We start from the raw sequence: 25,954 nt of genomic DNA on the forward strand, positions 1-25,954 counted from the left end.
TGGAAACCACCAACTACTAAATCGCTTTCAAAAACTAAAAATAAGTGGAAATGGTACAATAATATTTTTTCTAATATTCTGCTATTATTGGCAAATGTATTAATTATTATAGTGCCTGTATCAATTTGAATATCATTTTTGCACGAAAGTACCATTACACTTTTAAGCCAAAAAATTTAGGGGTAGCAGCTGCGACCATAGAACCCCCTAGTGTACGCCACTGGCGATCACCATGACAACGAGTAACCGGGTCGTGATAATCACCAATGGATCGTAGAGCAGACGATAGATGAGTAAACGACAGAAAAACACGTTGGCGGCGGCATCCGCCGCTTTGCCTGCAGGACCGGCTCCGACAAGCGCCTTTAGTGCAGCCAACATAAAATTATAATACAGTATAATTTATTATAATAATTAAAATAAAAATAATAAAAATGTTAGGTATAAGTATAAAATTAAGAAATTAAAAAACTGGTAAAAACTTGAATGGAAAACCTTACCTTTTTTTGTAATCTTATTGTCTCGTTAACCAACCGTTTAAATTTTCCTCCACCAACTTTGATCTAAATGAAACCTGCGTCTTTTCATTTGAGCTGATGGTCACACGATTAATATAATGAAGAGTGAATTGCTTTTTCAAAATCGGCAAATATTATTTTAAGCGAAAAATTGATATTAATTTTTAGAAATACAGATTTGAGATGTGTAAATGCTTTTGTATAATATTATCTATAATATTTTTACTAAGTGAAAAAAATACCAGTGGTATCCATTATTATTTTTCAAGCCACGGATTGTCAAAAAATGTTTCCATCCACAAATATTGAATCAACTTCACTTAAGCATTTTAAACTCGGACTCAATTCATGTATACCCACTTATCATTTTTTTTTAATTTCGGGACGCAATTCGTGTGTAGCTGTGTAAAGTATATACAATTTATATCTAGTATAAACATATTTATAAAGACATTTGGGTATAGTTTAAATAATAAAGCCCGGAGGGCTTTACTAACCATATACGTAAAGAAAACGATGATTTTAAGATAACCCAGGTGAGCACGCATCGAACAAGAAAAAGTTGAAATATTCGTTCGACACCTTGAATATGCATTTCTACCGAGTACCTATAAGACACTGAGCGATTTTGACATTGTGCAATGCAAAATAGTTTAATGCAACACATTAAAAAAAATCTTATTTTTCACTCGGTTTGAAGTTACTAAAATAATAGATACTATAACTTAAATAACATCAGACTTTTTTGTAAACATTGTAAGAAAACTTGTAACCACTTAAATAAACTTATAGAATGTATACCGTAAATCTATTTAATATTATACTGAAAATATAATAAAATATATTATAAAACATTTATTGAAGTTCAAATATTAATAGAATAATTCGTCGAAATCCCGAACATTTGAAAACTATTTTACAGTCGAAAATTCATAAGCTGCCCATTTTTACCGCTAAGATTTGATAATGTGATACCTACCATGTTTTTCACGAGTAGTGGTTCATACTGGAACGAAAAAATCTAAAAATATATAAATATAATCAATATTTTATAGACATTTGAAGATCAAATTTGGACGAAATTACATACAATTTTTAACAATGATTAACGGCGGTGTTAATTATTTTGTTATAATTCAAAAACAATATTCACGGGAACTTAAAACTTTTACATATTTTATGAATTTTAAGATATGTTTTATCTATTTATAACAACTATATATGAACTAATTTACACTGTTTAATGGTATTCACGGTAAGGTATTTTAATTTATAAGTTAATAAAATAATAACAATAATTTTATGTGGTTTAAATTATAAATATAAATATTAATGTAATAATTAAATAAAGGAAATGTTTTCAGAAAAAATTAAATCAACTTACAAAATACTAAGTTTAGTAAAATAAACGACTTTAATAGACATTTAGATCGTATCCGTTCAGAATTGTTTTTCGTATATATGATATAAAATTTTATTCAAATTTAACACACCCTTTACAGGGTATGTACAGGCGCACAGCAGTGTGGTACTCATTTTTCTACTTTATTTTTATAATTCCATTGTTTTAGATAAATAAATCTATATTAATTTTGTAATAAGGTACCACCTACGACCTATACATTATATATATATAAAAAAAAAAAAATTATAAGATGAATACTATAAAACTAGAAATAAAAAAATGCAACAAGTGGTGACTATTCTACATGCATAAATATATTAGGTGTCGAGTGGGTCACTGTAATGAAAATGTTAAATGTTAAATTTGAATGCAATAGTATAACATTATTATTTACGAAATATGATTCAGAATGGAGAATACCTATCAGTTTATAATATTATCACTAAGTATATATTTCACGATATGTTTTTTTATTTGATATTTATTTTAAAAATTGTACACTTCAAATACATATAAAATTAAATTGGTTCTAGGTCAAGCATTAACAGTGCGAAACGCGGCCAATTTGTACTATTATATATACTACTATATAGTCTGAAGTCATGACCAACTTTATTAAAAATGTTATTAAGTTTAAATATTATTTGGTAAATCTAATTATCTTCTAAATTTCTATAAATCATATAGCACCAGTAAGTACACCTACTACCTATACAAATATCGTATTATTATTTCTATATGTTTAAATAACAAAAGTATAGTACATTAATTCTTATTGTTAAAAATACTTTTTCTTTTCGACAATATAATATATTGAATACAGTATATATATTTCACAAATATTATAGGTATGTACTACTTACATAATATACAGAATAATATTTTTGTGAACATTTTTGTTAGGGTTTTTAAAATCTAATGATTAAAAAGAACCGATTATTTTGACTTGTTGTAAATATAGGTACTATATCTACTCTTATAACGTTTGTAATTTACTTTTTATTTTATATTTAATTTTTACATTATATATAGGTATTTACTACTCAGTTATATATACTTTATCTATAAAATAGTACAAAGTGTACGCATTTTTAAATTTAAATTTTTATCTGACCGTATACAAAACGTGTCCGCGTTACCTATGCAGTTTTAGCAATGGGCCGTACAAAATGACCGTTTACCTGTTTACCAAATAAATTGTACATAATATGTATTTTTATGCAGATATAAGAACTTATACGGAATGTTGTATTTAGTGTCAAGTATTTTGACTATGAAAATCGAATTGTCAATTTGTCATGTCTATAAATTGCTTGAAAAGAGTTAAAATATTTTGAAAATTTTATCATATAATGAAAAAAATAGTATAAATGTTCGATGAAAATTTTAAAATCATAAAATATATGCGGTGACTTCCCCAAGTTTTTATTAAGTGATCATGGACCATGGTGTAATAGTGACATATACTTAATGCTTTAAACACTATAATACGTTTTTATTTCTTGACGTGTTTCTAGCCACTAAACATTATCATATTTTATAAAAATATATATTAGACTTTAAATATATACGCCACTGAAACAAGCACACATATTCAAAACCGACAAAACCGTTAAAAATAATTCAAATACAGTTTTAATTGATTAATCCCTTTTATTCGTCGTTGTCACATAAATAATTTAAATAAATACATTTCATAAATACATACACATAGTTTAATTGTTTGATTAACCGATGAAAAATAATATAATGCGCGTATACAGCGGCAAATGTCACTTTTACGGCTTAGGTACACGTGCAGCGCATAAGATAAAATATCGGCGGCAATCGTCTAAATAATGTAATTTATACAATATAAAGTGAAGAAAAAAAAAAACAAAACAAAATACTCAAAATTAAATGTTTAAGATTACCTATAAAATACATAATATAGTCGCTATATAGTGTGGTTTGAGTGTAAACACAAAAATATAATATAATAATAATAACAAGACTACTTGGATACTTATGACTTTTCTGCTCTTATTATGAGCTAGGGTGGGCGATGATATAAATAAATATCATATTGGTCCAAACGCGATACAAGTGTCTACGATAAATATTATATAACAACGATACATTACTACTGAAAAATTATACTAAGTAACTATAATAAAAATAAAAGGTGAATGGTCACAATCGTACTCGAATTCAATAAAATATTATGTACAATTAGAATATAATAATAAATAAATTGGTGGGGGGGGAAGGCAGAACGTACGTAATAATGAAATCCATTGGGCGTAAAAAAGCACAGAGATGGGTAAAACGCGAAGGTACACCACAATGTCTAATTTTATGTATAAAAAAAATATTTTACATTAAAAGTAATTATCTGGGTAAGGTTAATGAAAGTAGGCCCGATACAAAAAAAAAAAAAAAAATACGTGGTCATAAGAATAAACAAACGAAAATAAAAAGATAAAACTAAAAATATTACAATCTACACAATACTAGTATAGAACGTAAAACGCGTCGATCACACGACGGACGACGTACGATTTTATCATAATAATATTATAGGAGTGTGTGCCCTGAAAAACGAAAATATTTTCTAGTGACGTACGAAAAACGAACGCCGAGTGGACACGGAACGAACGGGGTAAATTTTGGTTAAGACGCGCGACACCGCCGTCCACTACTTTTTACTACTACTCCTCTTCCTCTTGCCCATGGGCTCGGACGATTCATCGCCCAGGAACTCGAGCCGGGTGCCGCTGTCGAAGAATCGTACGAACGCAGCCGGCGGCACTTTGGGACTGTCGTCTCCGGTGCGGTTGTCGTTGTAGTCGATGGCCATCTGCGGCGGCGGGCAGTCCGGACTGAACCTCTTGCTGTGCGATTTGATGATGGCCGCGGTCGTCATGCCGTTCGTGCTGTCGTCGGTGCGGTAACGGACGTCGCCACAGTCTTTGAACACGAAAAACGGTTCGATGTCTCCTTCTTCCAGGTTTTCCGCGGCCGCCGCGGCTTCCTGGTCGTCGGTGTTGTTGTTGCGTCGCCGCTGGCTGTACACGACCCGTTTGCCGTGGAACTCGACGTAGTCGCCGACGTTCGTGGGCACGGTAGCCGTGGTACTCTCGTCGGTCGCGTGTTCCTCGTTGGTGGTCACCGGTTCGCCGGTCGATCGTAAGAAATGGACGCGGGTGTGCTCGACCAGGTCGACCTCGCCGTGCGTGCGGTATGTGCAGAACCTGCACGACCGTTTCCACGACCGTTTGGACGCGGCCCCCGACGAGTTCATAGCCGCGTAGTGATGCGTGTTGTGCCGGTCCAGCTGCGATCGTATGTCGCACTCGAACGGACAGTGTGCGCACCGGAACAGGGACGTGGTCGTCTCGCCGACCAAGTTTCCGGTGGCCCCGTAGGCGGCGTTCAGCTCGTACGCAGTCTGCTGGTCCGATATCTCGTTCGTGAAAGTCGTGTCCTGCGGCTGTAGTTTGACCACTGGTTTGGTCGTACGCAGTGGCTTCCGATCTTCAGCGGTCGGCCGCTTGCGAATCCGTTGCGCGTTGGCCGCCTCCTCTTGTTCCTTAATCATTTTCGCCCTGTCGGCCGCCTGTGCGTTGTTCTTCCGGATCTCGGCGTCACGCGCGTGCTTCCGCTGGTGTTGCACGTAATTGGCTGTGTATCGCACAGCATAGTCACATTTATCGCACTGGTACTTGTCCACAGCCCCGTGCAGGGTCAGGTGTACGACATACTGTTCACGCTTATTGAAAGCTGACGGGCACTTAGGGCACTTGTACCGCTTGGATCGAATAACGCCGTTTTTTATTGTGGTCGGATAAAAGAAAGATGGGTTGCCCAGCATTATGGATCCGAACTCGGGATCGATCCCGAGCTCTTCGTCGTCATCATCGTCGTCGTCGTCGTCGTCGTCGTCGTCGTCATTTTCATCTGAAAGTTCCCCCTTTGCATCTAATGGTGTAGACGTCGTTAATGAATTTGCGGACAAGGGTATTTTTTTACCTCTAGCTTTTAACTTTGACAAAGCTTTCAATTTTTTCGATGTCTTGTTCTTAATTTTTTCTCTGACAGGCAGGTCTCGATGTACTGCTTCATGACGAACTAAGTTACCATAAGTGCTCACTGCGTAATCACAACATCTGCATTTGTGACGCCCCGGACCACCATGTAACGTTTTGTGGTACTGCAAGGCTGTAGATTTGAAGAACTTACCCGGACACATGGTGCACATAAACTGTCGTGTATAACTGGCTTTAGTAGTCTTCACAACTTTTCCGGTGGCACCACTAGTGGTCTTATGAGTTACGGGCTTAACGGCGGCACCACTGGTAGATTTTATTGCAGTAGCGACTGTGGTCTTAGGCGCTGGTAGCAACGGTGGCGGTGGTGACTTTGATCTGATCATCTTAGACACTGGCAGTAGTGCTGGTGGTGGTGGCTTTGCATTGGCGGTTTTCATAGCAACGCCAACTGTCATAGAACGACGTCGGCGTTTACTATTGTCATCGACGTCCTCGGTGGACGGCGGTTGCGCTACGGTGGCGACGACGTTGGGCTCAGAATGCCGCACACGTTTAGTCCGTCTTTGACGTTGGCCGTCAGGCTCGGGCGAGTGTGTTTTTGAATGTTTGTAATCTAGTAATTGAGGCGGAGATCCTGGTCGTCTTTGAAGTTGAGGCGAGTCGTCATTCACCATTGCCGGGTACTCGGAACGCCGTGGATATTTAGGGTTAACTGGATATCCGGAAGTGAGCAGTTCCGTAGTACGCTGTGCATATTCATCACAATGTACGATTTCGTGCGCATCTACGTGACTTCTTGCACGAGCTACAAATGAACAACAGTCGCACGCGTTTTTCCAACCTCGGAATCTGTGGAACCGGATGTGGAATCGGAGATCAGCACGGAAAAAGTACCGAGCCGGGCAATATGGACAAAATTTAAGCTCAGGATCATCAATTTCTGTATACTTTGTGACGTCTTCAGGGTTTTCATTATCGCTAGACGAATCGGACAACACTTCATTACTAGAAAGTAATAAACCGCTGTTAGTGGCAGTGTTCTTGTCTAACAGCAACCTTTGTTCTAGCTCCATTACGTATTCAATGGCCCGTATTTGAACCGAGTCCACGACGGTGATATCGTAAAAGCCCACCGTTGAGCAGCTGTAACTAGTTGAGTGTACCTTGACATGTGATGCCAATACACCCGCGTTGTTGCACACATAAGTGCATCGTTTGCATGGGTGTAAGGGAGACGGCGGAACTGAACAGCCTGATAAACGCTGTTGCATTTGTCTGTGATTCTGATGATCAGGATGATCCGAGTGCATCCGTTCGTGCTCAACTGTGTTGTGGCGTCGGCGATTAGTGTGAGGGCAGTACCGGCACTTGAATACTTTCGTAAAAGGCGGAATGTTTTCTTTCCTGTAATGCCATACCATAGGGGGCCCGGTGGTTTCATCCACATCTGTTGCATTAGCTATTTTATTTTCTAATTTGTTTTCGGAATTCTTTGCATTCATGTCTCTTTGCCCAGCTCGAACAATGGAATCTTCTGGATATCGAAGCTCTGGTTCTTCGATCACATGCCCGTGTCGATAATGATGGTACAAAATAGCTGATTTAGTGACGTTAAACACGCATTCTGTACAACTATATAATGCACCCCGTTCGATGTGCAGCTGTTTATGTGCTAGTAAGTCTCTTCTATTGGTTGAATAGTACCAACACTCGTTGCATTCAAACACTTCAATTTCTTTGCGTGATACAGTTGTAGTATTTTCTTCCGATGTTGCTGATGACGTTGTAGACGTGAAAGTGGCCTGAAATTTCAAAAATATTATATTATAAATACTATACAATTTACAATATTAATATGTTTAATACATTTATTAGTTATATATATTAACTTGTTTAGCGGGAAGGAAGAATGGCAAATTAAACTTACTTTGATGATTTTAACTGATGTAGGTTCAGTCACTTCCTCCGCTCTAACTATTATTTCTTCATCTTCTACTTGCTCGTCTTCCTCCGGTTCTTCAACTCCATCGTATTCGCAACTTATCATATTGTCAGTTATTTTTTCATCAGCGACAGTACTACTAAAGCTGCTTTTTTCAGAGCTCTTGCTCGGTATCGAAGATGTTTCAATAGTTGATCCTTCGTCATTATCAACAAAATCAGGTTTGCACTCTACCGTTTCGACCACGACGATATTATCGTCACTGGTATCGAACAAAACTTCCATATTGGTCGTGGCGTTAGTGTCATCACTACCGTTGTCGAACATTGTCATATTAGCTGTTGCTTCGTTACTACTACCGTTTTCATCGATTGCTTGCATTTCCTCCTCGTCATCATAGTTGATTGAATTTGAAGCCGATTCGTCTCGTTGTTCGGTTCCGTAATTTACATCGGTGGCATTAACATCAGTATTGACACTACCATCATCCATCTCGTGCGCAAACATCATGTGATCCAACATAGCTCTTTAGTAAAAATAAATAATATTAATATTAATTGAAAAGGTGTTACGGCATTAAGATTTTCAAACTGAAATCAACTCACTTTTTTTCTTCCGACCAAAACGGACAGTACTCACACCTATACTTAGTTTCTTCTGGAATATGGGTGCGCTGCATATGTTCCTTCAATTGACCCGGGCTAGCAGCTGTCACGTCACAGAGCGGACAAGACAGAAAATTTTCGTCATCTGAAAATAAAAATAATATAATATTTTATATACTAATATAAACGTCAATTATAATGTGTAGCTTTAACTTTTTGGATTAAATCTTTTAAATAATGTAATAATAAAATGATATTTTTAATACAACCCAACAGAGATAGATAAATAAGTATAATACTCACCATAAAGCATTAACGACTTAGGGTTGGTAGACAACAACAGCAAAGTATCGGATGTGGATCCGGTTGTGGGAGTCTTTGTTTTTCTGCGGTCGATGGTTGGTGAATTTTGTTCTGTCGTTTCTTTTTTTTCTGCTGATTTTTTTTTTTGAATCTGAATAAAATATAACGGGATAATTAATTACTAATTGATAAAATTCAACGCTCAAGTCGACAATATTAACCGTAATAAAAAATTTGTTATAAATGTGTACATGTTGAGTACACATATCACGTCATGTATTATAAGCGCATTTAATTTGAAATAATTTTTTATGCGTAAATTAAGTAGTTATGTTAAGTTTCTTATTAAAAGTTCTGATTTATGAATAATATTAACAAAATGTAGATTGAAAAAAATAAATAGATATATATATATATAAATATTTTACACTCAACAGTTAATTGTATCAATAGTCATTGTTATATAGTTGATACAATTATGTACCATATTATTCATATTCTTAAGTTTTTATTAAAATAATTATATATAAATTATATTAAATTCAAATAAAATATGTATACCAGGTGTTTAATAAGTTTGGAAACTCTTAATTATTGTATAGATATTCTAATACCTACATAGAGTAATAACAGATAATACTGCATACAATAAATAATGTAAAATATTTAAAAACCTCATTAATTTTATCATATTATCATTTATCAATCCGAGACTAATGACTGTTTCCAAACTTATCGAACACTCTGTATATGCATTAATCGAATTATAAAATATATTTTTTCGATTATTGAGGAAGGTTAAAGAGAAATGATAACTAAAAATGATATAGAAATAAATTATATAATAAATTTTATGTACATATATTATTATCTGTTTTTTTTTTTTAGTTGGAAAGGTATGAGTAACTTAATTATTATTTAACAAAAAACGCTTAAAACAACGATTCACAGGCATAAAGGTAAAATCAAGAATATTTATTTCGTATACATAACGAAAAATAAATAACAGTAAATCACTATTATATATGAAGTGTTAGCACTTAAGTAATAGTTACGTTGAAGGTTGAAAACAACAGTTTTATATTTTTCTGACATTAACTGGATACTTATAATAACAATTTTAAAAACCGGATAAGTCTTTCTGTTACAAAGTAGTTTCGAGCGTATCTCGCATTGTTGAGTCAATTCAATAGCATAACATACAATAAATGATTCTATTAAATTAATTTTTCCAAAAATAACACATAAATTATGCAGCAGTTATTAAAAAATTATATCATGTATTATTGTTATTGTTATTAACCTTTATTAACCTGTAAGCTATTGGCTATTGATGTACAATAGGATGGTATGAAACGAGATAATAATTTAAATATTTTAAAAATTTCACTGAAAATGATTGGTAATATAAATATTAAACAATGTTTTTATTTTTTATGATTGATGTTTTTTGAATTAAGTATAATAAAATAACTAAAATTGTTTAATGAAAAATCGTTATTTTCCGAATAAGTATCCAATTGCCTGCTATAATTTTGTTATTTTCAAACACTCATAAAAAAAAATGAATGTGGCTTTATAATAAAGTTTTTATTTTAATCTCAATAAGAATAATAACCTATAAGGAAAATTGTACTAAATGTTCAAGTTTTAGTCATTAGTTTAAAATGAAATGAATTTTTAATTATAAAATAATTTGCATTTATCATAATTTAGCTGACGGTGAATTCTCAAACGCTTAAAAACAAATGACACAATATATTTTTGATATTTTTTTTATAGCCTTAGGAGCATTTGAGAAATCTTTTAATATATTTTTAAGCAATATGACTTATAATAATTTTATCAATATAAATGAAAAAAATATGAACATTTCTATAGTTATTCTTATTAGAATTATAACCAAATAACAAGACCTATTTTGTAAAAAAAATTATTTGATAAATATTTCGGTTTTTTTAAAAGTTAAAAATGTAAGCTCCAAATTGTGATGAAAAATATATCTTTCTAAAACCAACACAATCATCGCTCTGTTTAAAGTAAAAAATATAAGTAAAAGATGTTTATGATTTGTGTGGTAAATTCAGTCGATTAAAAATAATATCGATTTATTAAAATATTGTTTTGTATGCCACTGAGTTAGGTAAAAGTGTTTTTACGTTACCAAGTTCGGGCAAGTGTCGTGAGCGTCAATATTATATTAAACACTACTATTCATCGACGAAAACTCGAAGATAGCCACTTTATCACCATTTTGATAATTCGATTGCATAGCGTCCAAACGATTATGTATAAATAAATAATAATATATTCTCAATGCTCGGCGATTTTGTAGGTTTTTAAAACTACAGTAGTTAGTGACGTCGTTGTACGAGTGTAGATCAAAAAACAATACAACGCAGAGAATGGTATAGACATAGTAACGGTGCGAAAGAAAGAGAGAAAATTGCAATTAAAGTATGAAAAGTTGGTGCATAAATCAAAAATAATCTTGGACGTACGCGGAAAAAAATACGCTAAATAATTTCACCGTGCGGGACGAGCAACAAAATTGTGTAAGTATAATGTTCACAGGGCCAGAGAGTCAAATATATTTACCACAGTTAAATTATATATTACCAAATAACTTATTATTGTTATGTTGATAATTAATAGGCGTGTCGTGTGTTGAGTGACGCGCAAAGTTAATTGCAATTATAGACCATCAGTACGAGAGACATAAGTCAAGTTAAAAACTATGAAAAATAATTCATCGGGGGTGCGAATTGAAGTGGAATTGGTATACGAAAGCTGCAGTTGAGTGAAGTCACGCTCAAAGTTAAAACGAATAAAGCGACGTAAACTTATCCACAAAACAGTAAGCGGCGCTGCTATAGCCTATAACACAGCCGAAAAGAGGGTATTATAAATGTGCTGCCGTCGGATTAATCGTACCCGAATACGCGCGTAGAGTGGAATGTTATACGTACCTATATAAGTTAATTATACGAGCATTATTAATTATCTATAATATTAGTGACACGAATTAACACACTTATGGAGATTATAATAAATATAATACATTTATAGTTGCATTTATTATTCAACGACGAATCGTACTAACAACTGCAAATGTAATTATATGTCTTGATTCTATGTTAAAAAAATAACGCTATACAACAGTTATCAAAAATATAGTTCGTATAAATTGTTTCGTTATGGGGGGGTTATCGATTATGTTATTATCACGTCGCATTATATAATATACTGTCTTTTGGCATTATAAATAATTATACGAATTTCGATAAGGTTATGCTTATTGGTGAATTACCATTTATACATCTAAGTTTCATTATTATTTTCTAAAATTAATACTATAATAATCGGTATGTATTAGATTAAAATATAATATGATCGAGTTATGATGCACGGGGGTTTGAATTTAATAACACTTATCGTCCAATTATGTCATAGTATAATTTTGAATAGTAAATAGTAAATGTCCACTTTAAGTATACAGTATACTAATTAATAATATTATTATCAATTTATATGATTATATTAAAATCAGTTTATCTTGTTATGTTTTTATGATCCGTGGGCAATCGCTAAATGCAAAAAGGATGTTAGCGCATTATTTATTTTTTCTGAACCACACACGCAACATAAACAAAATTAACACGCAAAATAATTTTTAATAATCTCGGTGTAAAAATTATTATTTTACTCAAAAAAATATATTCTCTATAATTTTCCTCTAATATTATTCAAAACAATGAAAAACGATTTTTCGTGAATACAAAAAAATAAAAAAATAAAGACAAAAAGGTCTTCGTTGCGACCATTGGTTAAAGAGAAAACAAATAATGTATTGAAATCCTTCTTCAGAACAATGAGTTGGAATAAGTATAGTAATCTACTAATCTATATATACGAGTAGAAGTAATAGGTACATCAATTATCGGTCATATTATATAAAAAGATAAAAACCCGAGTGATAAAATAGTGATTGTTTACGTTAATCAAAAGTTCAAAACATTGCAGCATAATATCAATTAGCTTATAAAAATAAATAAAACAATATATAACTGCAGTAATTTGAATTGCGTGGCGATGACCTTTCTATCTATACAGTAATGTGTCAAAAACATCGTTAAAATCTAAAAGATATAACTTTAAGTAGTTAACAACTAGTTTCTTTTTTTTAATCAATCACTTCAGACAGTTATTACATTTAAGTTCGTTCTCAGTTTTTGAAAGAGACTAAATTATTTAAGATCTAAGTTGAGCAAGTATAGTTTAATCCAACTTAGTAAATATACTATACATATTATAATATAGACAATAGGGATTGCTATACATTTTTTTTACCTAAATTAAATTTTGTATTAACAATTATGTTTAAGAGGAATTAAAATTTTAAGCCTTAAACATACTAAAATTTTAATTTAAAGCAACTTCCTAGTCGTTCTATGTCAGTAGATACCATCATTGCTGGTTATTGTTGGTTGTTATATAATTACAAGATTATTTTGAAAAACTGTTTCGTATGTAAAGGAACCACACATACAGTCATAAATACGAACCCAAATTTAAACACGATAAAGAAGACAATATTTTTTGTATTTTCGTGTTTTGTTTTTTTTAGTATCATATATATTTATGAATAGATACACAAAAATACATTATTGTTTTAAAATTCATTATTTATGTTATTCAAACTTAAATAACTTTTGTTGTATTGCTGATAATACAATATATAAAAACATAAAAATATTGTATTTTGTATTGTTTATAAATTCAGGTTTACAACTATATAGCTCTAACCATGTGGTCATTTTTCACACGAAACGGTTTTCACAAACAATTTATGGATGTTTGGCGTGTTCTTTTATAAAAACTTTAACTAGTCTTAGGTACGTACATATAATTCGCTGTTGATTGCGTTGGTGGATATGTCAATGGCAGTAGTGCCGTCGTTATGTTGCGACGAATTCATTCTAGTCGCACTAGTGTTACTGCCGAATTCTCCTCTTCTGTAGTGTGCCTTGACATGGTTCAAAACAGTAAGCCGATCGCAGTCTCTGTAATGTGCATCAAAGGAAAAAGAAAAATCATAAATCAATTATAAAATATAATACATTTTACTAAAATAATATTAAAAAAATGGGCATGAGGCGGCGAAGGAAATAAAAATATAGCATACTATATATTTGTGTATAAAAAATAAGATTATTTCATAGAAAACACACGGTTTAATGTTCAAATGAAAAACCGAGAAACTCGCTTTGCTGATGTTGTTTAGTAAGTTTAAAGTATCATTAAGTAGGTATATTTAATATACGTAGAAGTGTAAAATTTGATTTAAATTACATTGTACGCGAATAATTATTTTATATTGAATGTATATAGGTATAATAGGTACTATTAATAATATACTATAATATATGAAAGGTTGAATAATTTTTTTCTTAAAACATCGCATAATCTAAGTTAATACCGCCGTACAATAAAAAAGTATACATAGCTAGAATCATAGAATCAATAGCTTAAAACTAGTAAAATTATTTAAAAAATGTTGTTGTGTACATTATATAATGTATAGAATATAATAATTTGAATAATGGCGGAATTATGTTTAAAGTATCTATGACCGAAAATTATTTAATAAAAAAATAATAACGATTTAAATCTTAGAAGTTTATAATAAAAATGTATTTGCAACCTTATGTTACATTTTCAATAAGTGTATTGACTCTAAAAATATTTTTTTTGTTGTTTAACAAATCGAAAAAAAAGTTTAAAAAGATGCTTAAAAATATCTTAAAAAGAATTAAAATATTTTGAAAATTGTATTATGTTAATATAATTATTTTCTGGAAATTTCAAGTCACTGCTTAATTTTTGAATTACAATAAAAGCATTACAATTTTGATGACCTATCAGTATGCAATAAGTAAATTGACATATTAAGTGTTGTGGTTTTAATCTGAACATTTTATCGTCCGTATGAATGAAATGGTCGATGCACTAAGCAATACACTGTTCCGCTATTTGTACATGCTAGGCACATGTCAAATGTCAATGAATAATTATAGTCACTATTTTCATGCCACAAAAACTTTTTAAAAGATGCTATCATCGGTCAAAACTAGAATATATAGGTTGGAGAAATTTTAATATTTAAAACGGATTTTTATTCATTAACATTTTAACTACCTATATAATTACATAATTTTTTATATTTACATTTTTACATTACGTACAACATATTATAAGCGATTCAAAAAATATTAAAAATAGCTTTAACTAAGAACATCGAAACATAGAAACTTGTTAATGAATCAAAATTGGTTTTCAACATTAAAATCCTGTTAAATGTGTAGTAAGATTAGGTATAAGCATAACCTTTTTATTTAATGACTGACGATTATACTAGTATAATACTATAATAATATGTTCAATATTTATTATATTATGTTTGACGCTTGGAATATAAAATACATAAGAGCAATTTTGAATGGATCAGAAAAAAATGTTGTTCTACCGTAATAAGTTAAATGTTCAGATTTGTACGCATTTGCATATTTCAATATTTTATTTTATAAAAGTATATTTTACAACTTAAATGTTATTTATATTTGGTATTTTTATGGTACATTTAACTAATAATTATAGAAAAAAAAAAAACATATTTGAGAAAATAAATTCGTTTTAATAAAATATTTTTTTTTCTGAATTTTATAATAATTTATACGTAAATCATTTTTTCAAAATTTATAATTATATAGTATTTTATGAATGAACAAACGTTTCTATAACTTATTTAACATTAATTAAAAACCAAAATAATACTTTTCAAATAAAACATGGGTTTTACGTGGTAAATAGGTAAGTTAATTTAAAAATTGTCGATGTTTTTTTTTTAAATTAATAGTAAATAAAATCTTTAATATAATCACATACATTTTTTTTTATATTATTTTTAATACAAATTATTTAAAATTGATAAAAAAATGTTTTTGTAGACATCAATAAAACCTGCTTAACTATAACCACAGCTGATGTGAACTAAACATACTGTGGTTATCCGTTACTATTTTATTTGTCATTAAATATGAATAAAATTGATTAAAAGTGATATCAGTGCTCTTATTTTCACTCTGTGAACCACACGCAACATGGCCATTTTGCATTTAGCCAAACCAATCTTGTGTTGTTAGCTTTAATATTAAAATGAATTGAGTTCAATTGACCTGTTATTAAACTTAAAGATAAGAAATATTATCAGTGTTCGTACGTCGGTTTTTTTTTTTAGTAATATTTAAATTTTCATACAATCTACTAGTATATAAAATATGATGATTTAATATGATCATCATATCACAGAAAAATTAAAATATAGTAAAATATCCGGCGTACGAACGCAGATAATGTGGATTTTAATTGATAATAGGTCAACTTAGACACGGCCTACAACACTATAGATTAGTTTATAGACGAACGCGAACGTACTTAACGTGGGGCACGGGTCACAGACGGAGAAAATAAAATATTATAGTGCACTGCAGAAGTGCAGACACACTATGTAAATAATATAATATTATAATTCGTGGTATAATACGGATTAGTGGTTATTTTATTTTCGATATTAGCTAGCACATTTCCTTATTCTTTTAGGTTTGGTGATGTAATTTACTGTGCTATAGATGTATATTGTATATTGTATAGTATTAATAAAAATTGAGTAAGAATCTTGTAAGTTGAAAAAATTAGCTTATGATAAATTTCTTCAGCTCTTCTATTACCATCAGAAAAATGTTCGTGTATGCAGTGAAATAGAAACATCGTCAACCCGTATTCACGTGCATAGTAGATATTTATCATATTATTATAACAATTTTATTTACCTGAAGAAGCATTTTTTGCACTTCCAAACGGTCTTACTGCGGTTGTCGCTTCCAGTAGCCGACGGCGGATTGGACGTCGACGCCGCCGCGTTGTGGGTCATGTGCTGGTTCAGCTGTTGGTTCCGGATCGCCGCGGCTTTGAACCTTTTCAACTGTCCCGCTACTGCTGCGGCCCTGCCTGTCAGAGACGTCTGGGGCTGGTGCTGCTTGAGCGATGACGTCGCACCCTTGTTATAGACAAAAGCGGGTGCCCGCCGCTTCCTGGCGATGCCGCCGCCTACGGACTTGCGGACGCCCTTTCCGTCCTCGCACTCGCCACCGGCCGCCTTATCCGCCCCGTCCGCTATGTCCATTTCCATTACGGTCAGGTACCGGTTGTATTTGCTGTAATTCCGGCGACCCGTCTCGTCCGTCATCAGCACTTTGGCACCCTGATGCGAGTTTGCCACCGCCACAGACTCCTCGGCGCCACCTTTCCTGGCCGACTTGAGTCGGATGTGTTTGGTTATGTCCCAGCGCCAGTTCGACCGGTACGCGCAGCACGAACACTCGAACGGCTTGCGGTTCAGGTGGCCGACGATGTGCACGTGGAACCGTGAAGCGGTGGCCGCCCAGAACGTGCAGTGTGGGCATTTGAACACCTGCAGTATAGTTATAATTTTATTATATTTTATACGTTAGTAGGTATACGAGACAAGCAAAAAAAAAATGTCATAGTAAACAAGTTGATTTATACAATAAAATATTTGTAAAAACTGTAAATACTTCAACTCAATTTAATTTGTAACTAATGGCCATAGTTGCCGAGTTTATATCATTAATAAAAAAAAAAAAAATTGTTGCACGATAGTTTGCTATGGAAAAGTTGAGACAGCGTGGAAGCGAAGTAAAGCAAAAAGGCATATTGAAAGTATTGAGGGGAATCGATTTTACCGGTTAAAGTTTGGATAGAAATCCAAAATTGGTCACGAAATCTTTGTAAATGGTGTATTTGTGGAGGGGAGTATATATCTAGTATGGACGAAATAGTGCGTAAGAATATGTTTTGGTCTCTTTCAAGCATATATATAGGGATGATCATCCTATGATACCTATTCGAAGATTGGGCATACAAGTATACAATATTTGTAAAGCCTCGAGAGATGCTACAAGTTTGAAATCCTAAAAGTGTCCATACCTTGCAACATATTATAATATATGATTAAATGTATATTATGTATGATGGCCGTGTAACGTGTTATACGTGCGCACTATATATAAGGTATTTGTTTTTAAGGTTTTTTGTAGGTAGATAAGTCGGCCTCTTTTCAAAATTTACTCTAAATAAAATATTTAATTATTTTTATTATCTTTGATGTTGATTATAAGTACGTTTATTTACACTTTAAATTTGCTGTCGACAAAATAATACAATAAACAAATTATGTAAATTTTAAACATAATAAGATATTTATATTACTGAATATAACACCTTATCTTTTGGTCACATCGCTATTATACAGATGGATACATTATAATAAAATATACCTACAGCCTACAGGGAATGAGTTTCAAACTCTCAATATAAAAATTGTAAATGAGTTTGATTCTAGTAATATATATTTAATTGCAAAATGTATAAAAATAAAACTATTGTAAAAATACATATACACAACTATTGACGGAATTTTAAATGTACCTATATAAATATGAATTTATCATTCATATAAACGATTTTCTAAGATCATTTACTATTATTATATCACTGTCATACAGTTAACCTAACAAAAAACTGCAGTAAAAAAATATTAAAATTAAAAATATTTTTGTAGGAATTATGGAATTTATAAAGTATATTTTTAAGTATTAATTTAGACTATAGCATGTTAAAATTATAGTTCAAAGCCTCAAAAGTACAAAATAAAATACTCTTAAATTCTTTTTTACTTAAATATAAAGTTTATAGTGTTTTTACAATTACACCAGTTATGTTAGGTAAATTGTAGGTACGTTTTAATAGAAAATATATTTGAAACGACGTGAACATAATATTTAAATAGTTTTCGATAAATAATTTTTATTTCGTGTTAAAATTGATTATTAGGTATTCTTTATGATTTATGATATATTATAATACACATTGACAAAAAAAAATCATATTATTTACGATTAAATGTACAAACAAAAGATTTTAGACTGACTTAGTCCCAGCAATATTTATATGATCATTGTTAAACGAAAAACTATAAAGTGAAATAATAAATTATTTTTTTTCAAAAAAAAGTGTGACTAAAATCAAGTAGTACAACCGAAATAGTAGTTAATAATTAAAATATTGTCAAAATAAGCTCACGGATACTTTGCAGTATACTATATATTATGCATAGATGGTATATACGTCAAATAGTGACTAAAAAACTTACCGTTTTGTACATTTTTCCTTCCTTTCTGATTGCGTGCTTTAGTTGTTCTTGATGTTTTATTAACAACTCACGGTCGGATGGATTATTATTTTCGGGTGTATCGTTGGTGTCGTCTTCCGACTCATCCTGCGGTTCTCGATCCACCGACGGCGATTCGACATTGGGCGGCATACCGATTTCCGTCACAGTAACGGAATCTCGTTCTTCGCAGTCGTCATCGTTATCGTCGTCGCCCTGGGGCGGTGTCGTCACCGCGGCAGTGTTCCACACGAAAATCTTGTTCTCCATCGGATGCTGTTGCGTTTCTAGGTCTTCGTCGGTAACGATGTCTTTCGCGGCGACGGACTGATTTGGAATGTCGAGCGATGCGGCCGCAGTGGAAACGGCAGTGTTCGCTCCTCGGCAAGTAGCCAAGTGCACGAGCAACTCGGCACTGGTCTTGCACCGCTTCCGGCACCGCTGACACCTGGTCGACTTGAGTTCGGAGGCTGTAACCGGCGGCGGTGGCGTAGGTGTCCGCTCTTGCGTCGCCGCAGTACGTTCGGTCTTCAGGCTGTCCGCGGTTGCGGTAGCGGCGTCGCCGTCGGCTCCGTGAGTCCGCTGATGTCGCATGAACTCCGACAGACACTTGGACTCGTAACGGCACACCTTGCACGTCAAGTCCGCGGTCTCGTCCACTTTGGCTTTGAGCTTGTCGAAAAATGAAGCGGTCTTGCTCTTCGGCGACGAGGTGGTGCTGCTGCTGCCGGCGCTGCTACTACTCCGCCGCCTATCCGCCGTGGTCCCGGAGGCGGCGACGCCACTGGCGGTGGCGTTGGCCAAGCCGCCGGTCGAGTTGAACGGGCTCGACGCGCAGTCCACGTCATCGATAATGGACGCGAAATCGCTGAGCGCGCTCTGGCCCGCCGTCAAGCTGTAGTAGTCGTCCGCTGTGATGACGGCAGCGTTGTCCTGCGGAGGCGGTGCCGACGATGTCGTCGTCGCGGGAAGTCGCATGCGGACAACCGTGGGCACGCGCCGCTGCTGTTGCTGATCGACGATCGGTATGAGTTTGGGCATGGGCCGGCGTCGCGATGCTGGCTTTTGCTCGGCGGTCTTGATGTTGCCCTCTGGCGGGCTGGTCACAGAAATTATCTTTATAGGTGCCGACGGCAACGAAGCGGCTGTGGTCGTCGTGGTCGTAGTCTTTTTCACGACTGTGCAGGTGCTGCTGGTGCCTCCGATCTTTGTCGCTGCGACCTTGGACATTGAGCCGCCACCGCTGGCGGATACCGACGGCGAGGCGCTCTTTGTTTCGGTCATGATTTCGACGATACCGCCTTCTTTGGTCGTCTCGTACGTTACGATCTGAAAACCATAAACGATTCTTTAAATTAACGAGATTTTATTTTCTTTATATTATGTTATAAAATAATTACAAATTATATATATATATATATATATATATAGCATTATAGCTGGTATAATATAAAATTCTACAAGGGTTGGTATTATATCAGGAACTTTTGCAGGATTGCGATATCCATTAAAAGTAAGTATCATAATATAATACGTACGATTCACTCCCCGTACGTGCACAACACTATAATAAATAATCAGTACTTAAAAGTAGCAGTTTCTAATTTAATGGTTAATTAAATCACGATTACAATATCTAAACTAGAATATAAAAAATATTCTAGTTTAATGAGCAGAGTAAGCGAATCAAACAGATTTGTTTATTTTGCATTACTTTCGAGTTTAGACGACTGTAGAAAATAAATTAAATACATAAAATAAATACGTACAAACACGCACTATATAACCCGAAGTGTATAGCAATTAATTTTAATAAACAATTTGTTTTTCATACACTTTTAATACACTTTTTTAACTTATACACTGACAGCAAATAACACATGCACACTAATTGGTATTTATATTTTTGGGATAACTGCACATATTATCTTTTTATTGGATTGATCTATTCATACATTAGAAGTTAGTCTAATACCCGCTACTAATAAGGTATGTCTACCAAATAATAAGTATATTTTAGAAATTATTATTATGACCTAACTTAAATGTTTTTTTTCCCCACTGAAATGTGAATACATTAGTTTCAATAATAATAACACGCTTGCTTGACATCCATAAAAGTAAACGTCGGCATTAAAAACGAAAAAAAAACTAGGGTCAACCTAACCTAACCCAGGGCACGTTAATCCATATAGGTAATACACCCGATATGCAACTCGAGAGTAATAGTCTCCAAAGACTCTATTTTGCTGGGCCGGCAATTGTATTTTATATAATAACGATGTGTACTAGTTATAATACCATATACGTGTTATACTGTATAACATATAAATTACACAGGCTGCTACGTAAACGATATAATATATAGAATGTCGCAATGACTAAAATTGTGAAAAAATTTTTACATCAGACACATTTTCGTCACATAAAATATGTGATAAAAAAAAACAATATATGAGTTTCTCTAAGAAAAACAGTAAACTTCCAGAATGGAATATATTGCATGACATTGCAGCGTCCATGTGGTGTATATCACTATACGTTGTTCGCTGTCTATCATATATTATATGCATATTGCTTGATTTCAGTAGTAATCAAATTGTATTATATTTAATTTTAATTATACATACGTAGTGTGAATCATTATGCCACATAATAACTGCGAGGAGCGTGCACCAGAAAAAAACGAAATGGAACTGATTAAAAAATAATTTACAAATTAAGAAGTAATAGTATATATTATAATTCGTCGGACACAGAAGATTGAAACAAACGACGACCTCGGATCTGTCTCGTCCTTATAAGATTGAATGAGTAGTGGTATCACCACTTACGCGTTTGAAAACGACTTCAAAGGTATTAATTGTTTGTGTCCACTTGTGATTACATAGCGATATCGCAATACAATACATATTAGCCATAGAAGGTATATTATAGAACGTAATTAATTTACACTGAGTCAACATGTGCATTATGAAGGTATATACAAAATCGACACTCACTAAATAGAACAATACTATCTGCTTAAAGAATATGTCAGAATGATCCAATTACGGAAAAGTCAAAGTTTAACGTCCAACGATCTATATATCCGGTCAGAGACTAACTATTTATATTGACTTTTCGCAATGCATATTATATTTATAATGTGTACTAATATTTCCCATCAATTGCGAGTGCGCAACGAAACTACATAAAATGTTTTAAAACACTATAATGAACGATTAAGGGAAATAAATGTGATGGACGAGAGCTCGTCATTTGTTGCGAATTACCAAAAATAATCGTGACCGAACTTTAGAAACGTGGTCATATAAAAGGATATAATTCCACTTTTCCTATTTTTACGTAACAGTGTACGTTACACAGTAATGTTCAATTGCTATTTTATGCCAAAAAATTCAAATCTTTGTATTTTATGAACTATATCTGTTATAAAAAATATATATATTTAGACTATTTTTTAACTATTTATAGGCATGAGAAATTTTTAATTATTTTTAATTGTTTTTTTTTTTTAAATATTAATAAAAAAATGTTCGCAAAAGTAAAAAAATAAACAATTAACAAAAAGTTTCTTATACATATAGTTAGTACTGAAATTAAAAAAAAAAATAGCGTATTATGAAATACCTACGTATATTTAGTATTTTCATAGAATCGTTTTTCGTATACAATAAGTATTAATACGTATATATGAATGAATCGATTAAAAATAAAATGAGAAAAAAAACTGTAAAAATCAGTTAAGCCGTTACCCACTTTTTAATTTCGTATAACACACTTAGTATTTCGTACTACACAAAGTGTGTTGTACTTATACAATATTTTAGTCCTTGCATTACAATGACTTGAATGACTTAGGAAGGTACTTAACGACGAGGTATACTCGACATCTGCTGTACTGCAGAACGGTTATCTACTTCCCCCTTTTATTTTTTATCTGTTAGTTGTCAGCAGAGTACGCAAGAAATTTACAGTTTTTGTATATTAACTCTGAAATAGCATAATAATGAAATATTATTTTAATTCTTATAATAACCAAAGTGCAATGATGAAGATGAGGAAATTGAAATTTTCATTTCAGTGGAAAATGGAAAAGTATATCATATTGTATAATACACGGACCTGGCAGAAAACGACAAGGTCGATTTTGGCGGAAAACGGCTACACCCATAAATATAAAGCGACCGTCGTAATATCATTTCATATCATAGAATATATATATATAAGATGCAACGACGAGTTTAATATTATTGCGATCGTTGTAAGACCATATACAATACGATATCATTGTCATTATATTATGGTAATGCGAGTGGCCTAAAAATGCAAAAACACGTTTAGGCCGAAGCGAACGACACACACGCACGCACTTTACATCATACGACGCGAATGTATATAATATAATGTATAAAATGCGTTATTATTTTGTCGTCACTGTAGCGGGCTGCGACGATTATGAAGACTGTCGATTTTTTTCCGGATACAAAATATAACGTTATACTATTGGGAAACAACGTACCCGCATAGATAATATATTCACGCATGACTGGATAGAACATCCCTACATATACTTCATATACATTATACACGGTGATCGAAGTCTATACAACCTATATAGTATATACTAGTTACCATAATGGTCATAACATGCGGTTGTGAGTACGGTTTATGATAAAGGAAACAATTTTTAGCAATCCTCTATCTGACAAATTTTGAATCTATTTAAATTTATGTATTATTTTTTATTATTATTATTTTGCAATATAATTTGTCATAGTGTACTTTGAAGTTATAATTCTATTTTATTATTATATTTAACAAGATGCTACACCCGCATGCATTGTCTTCGGTCATCCTAACTCCAAACGTATAAAATAGAAAATTTTATGTAATGAAGAATCCATTTAAGTTGTTTAATATTAGAGTGAATTGACCTATATATTATCAAATTTAAAATTAAGAATATGACTTATAAACTTCCGTAAGTTTTTTTTATACCTATCTACTTTAATTTTAAAGCTAGTCATGAGCATTTAAAAATTGTAAATTGCCAGACAACGTATGTAGGTATAGCGTTCTCTTGTTTATTATCAGTGGTGGTGAGGCGATACCACGAATTTAATTGCACGTAACACCACTTTGGTAATCTTCAATTACGCACTTGAATACAATGCATGCTATATCTATGTATTTAGATCATATTTAATGCACACTTGGCGAACTACGTAATAGTGACATTACCAGACAGTGTAGGTTTACACTGTTTATATTTTGGGTAATTTAGACAATCATGTATTATATTAATAAAAAAAAAAAAATAAAAAAAAAAAGATCTTTCTTTAATCGCTGCTAATATTATTATAAATGTATTTTGTATAGTTTGTTAAAAGTGTATTTAAATCAAAGTGTTATTCAATTGTATATTTTATAAATATTAATATATTATATATTGTATAGGTAATGTACAAATTCCGAAAATGCATGGACTCGCTATAATTGGAGTTGTGAGTAGCATGCGTAGCCCCCTCCTTAAGAGTATATTTAAACATAATTTAGGTGTAAATTATTTACGTTTGTACACAACAGCCGAATAGCGCAAACGGCAGCTGTTTTTGTGAAATACACGCAATAATACAACGACGAGGAGTGGTAAAACTCGATAACAGTTATATATAGGCGTTAAAGGAACCGCGCCGTCATCGGGTCAGAGATACGCAGCCGGTTATCGCTTCGCACCAAATAAAAGAGAGAAAATCGAGCCGTGGCGACGACGATGGCGACCAAAGGCCAAACGACTGTCTATAATACAAAGATAATAGAAACGGAAAGAGATACGCCGTCGAGAAAAAAAATTAAACTACTCCAGAAAAATAGTTCTTTTTGTATGTAACTTTTTCTGATTACATGGTCACAAAGTGCAATGTTCAATTGGTAATGTTTAAGCAAATAAAATCTTGTAATAGAAACTCGCGTGAAAAATCAATATTTATATAATGGTACACATATATACTACAATCGCGTATTTGGTAGGAAAAAACATTGATAAAACATGCATAATATATTATACACATTATGTTTATTTAGCACGATATTTAGTAACAAGTAAATTAGGTATAGTTAATAATCATATTATATTGAAAACCCGTATTTTTATATGACTAACCTTTCTATATAGGTTTATCAAATTCAAAAGTTTTAAGCCATATACATATTGCAGGATGTTTGTTTATGAACAATTCCCCGAGAGGAGGGCAGGTTAGATACCATTAAATCCTATAGTAGTCTATAGTAATATACTAATATAATTATACGAACATTTTGAATATCATAAAAATACATTTTTATTTCGTTTTCTTTATTCTCACAAGACCCGCAGACAAAATTTAAAGTACGTAGGGAATTAGGTACGAATATGTATATAAAATATTTCTAAACTAGGATGTTTTTATATAATATTCACATCGAAATCCCAATCGAAACAAACCATGCGCGTGAAGGTATATATTTTTGGTTATGTTATATATATATATATATCCTCATTGTGACATTCATGCACTGTAGTGTACCTGCAGACACTTACTCCTAAATCTCGACCACGTGTTTTAATAACTATAAGGTTTCCAGTCTTAGTGTGCTGTCCGTAAGTTAATATTTTATAACAGTTACTCTCACAGAAAAGGTATTAATATTCGATACTCATATACTGCTGACCCGGATTACGGACGGTATATTCGGCGAAAACAAAAACTAGTGGCGCCGGCGCTTTGTATAGGTACAAAAAGACGTATAGTGACGTGGATGTGCGTGTGTACCACAGAGATGATCCATTCAAGTA

At 32.7% G+C, this 25,954-nt stretch overlaps 1 protein-coding gene across 4 annotated transcripts in view; it reads right to left on the reverse strand.

Moving 5' to 3' along the window:
• Positions 1-3,556: 3,556 nt before the first annotated feature.
• Positions 3,557-25,954, reverse strand: part of LOC132926550 (uncharacterized) — a 69,195-nt gene continuing 46,797 nt past the window's right edge. For all 4 annotated transcript variants that reach the window (XM_060990916.1, XM_060990914.1, XM_060990915.1 and 1 more), the window contains 7 exons: positions 19,096-20,442; positions 16,694-17,334; positions 13,708-13,867; positions 8,805-8,955; positions 8,502-8,646; positions 7,882-8,422; positions 3,557-7,756 (listed from right to left, as the gene is read on the reverse strand). In XM_060990916.1, the coding sequence (XP_060846899.1) occupies positions 4,601-7,756; positions 7,882-8,422; positions 8,502-8,646; positions 8,805-8,955; positions 13,708-13,867; positions 16,694-17,334; positions 19,096-20,442 (6,141 nt within the window). In that variant the 3' untranslated portion in view covers positions 3,557-4,600. The remainder of the gene's footprint in view (positions 7,757-7,881; positions 8,423-8,501; positions 8,647-8,804; positions 8,956-13,707; positions 13,868-16,693; positions 17,335-19,095; positions 20,443-25,954) is intronic.

This window comes from Rhopalosiphum padi, chromosome 3, assembly GCF_020882245.1.
Source record: "Rhopalosiphum padi isolate XX-2018 chromosome 3, ASM2088224v1, whole genome shotgun sequence".
Lineage (NCBI taxonomy): Eukaryota > Metazoa > Arthropoda > Insecta > Hemiptera > Aphididae > Rhopalosiphum > Rhopalosiphum padi.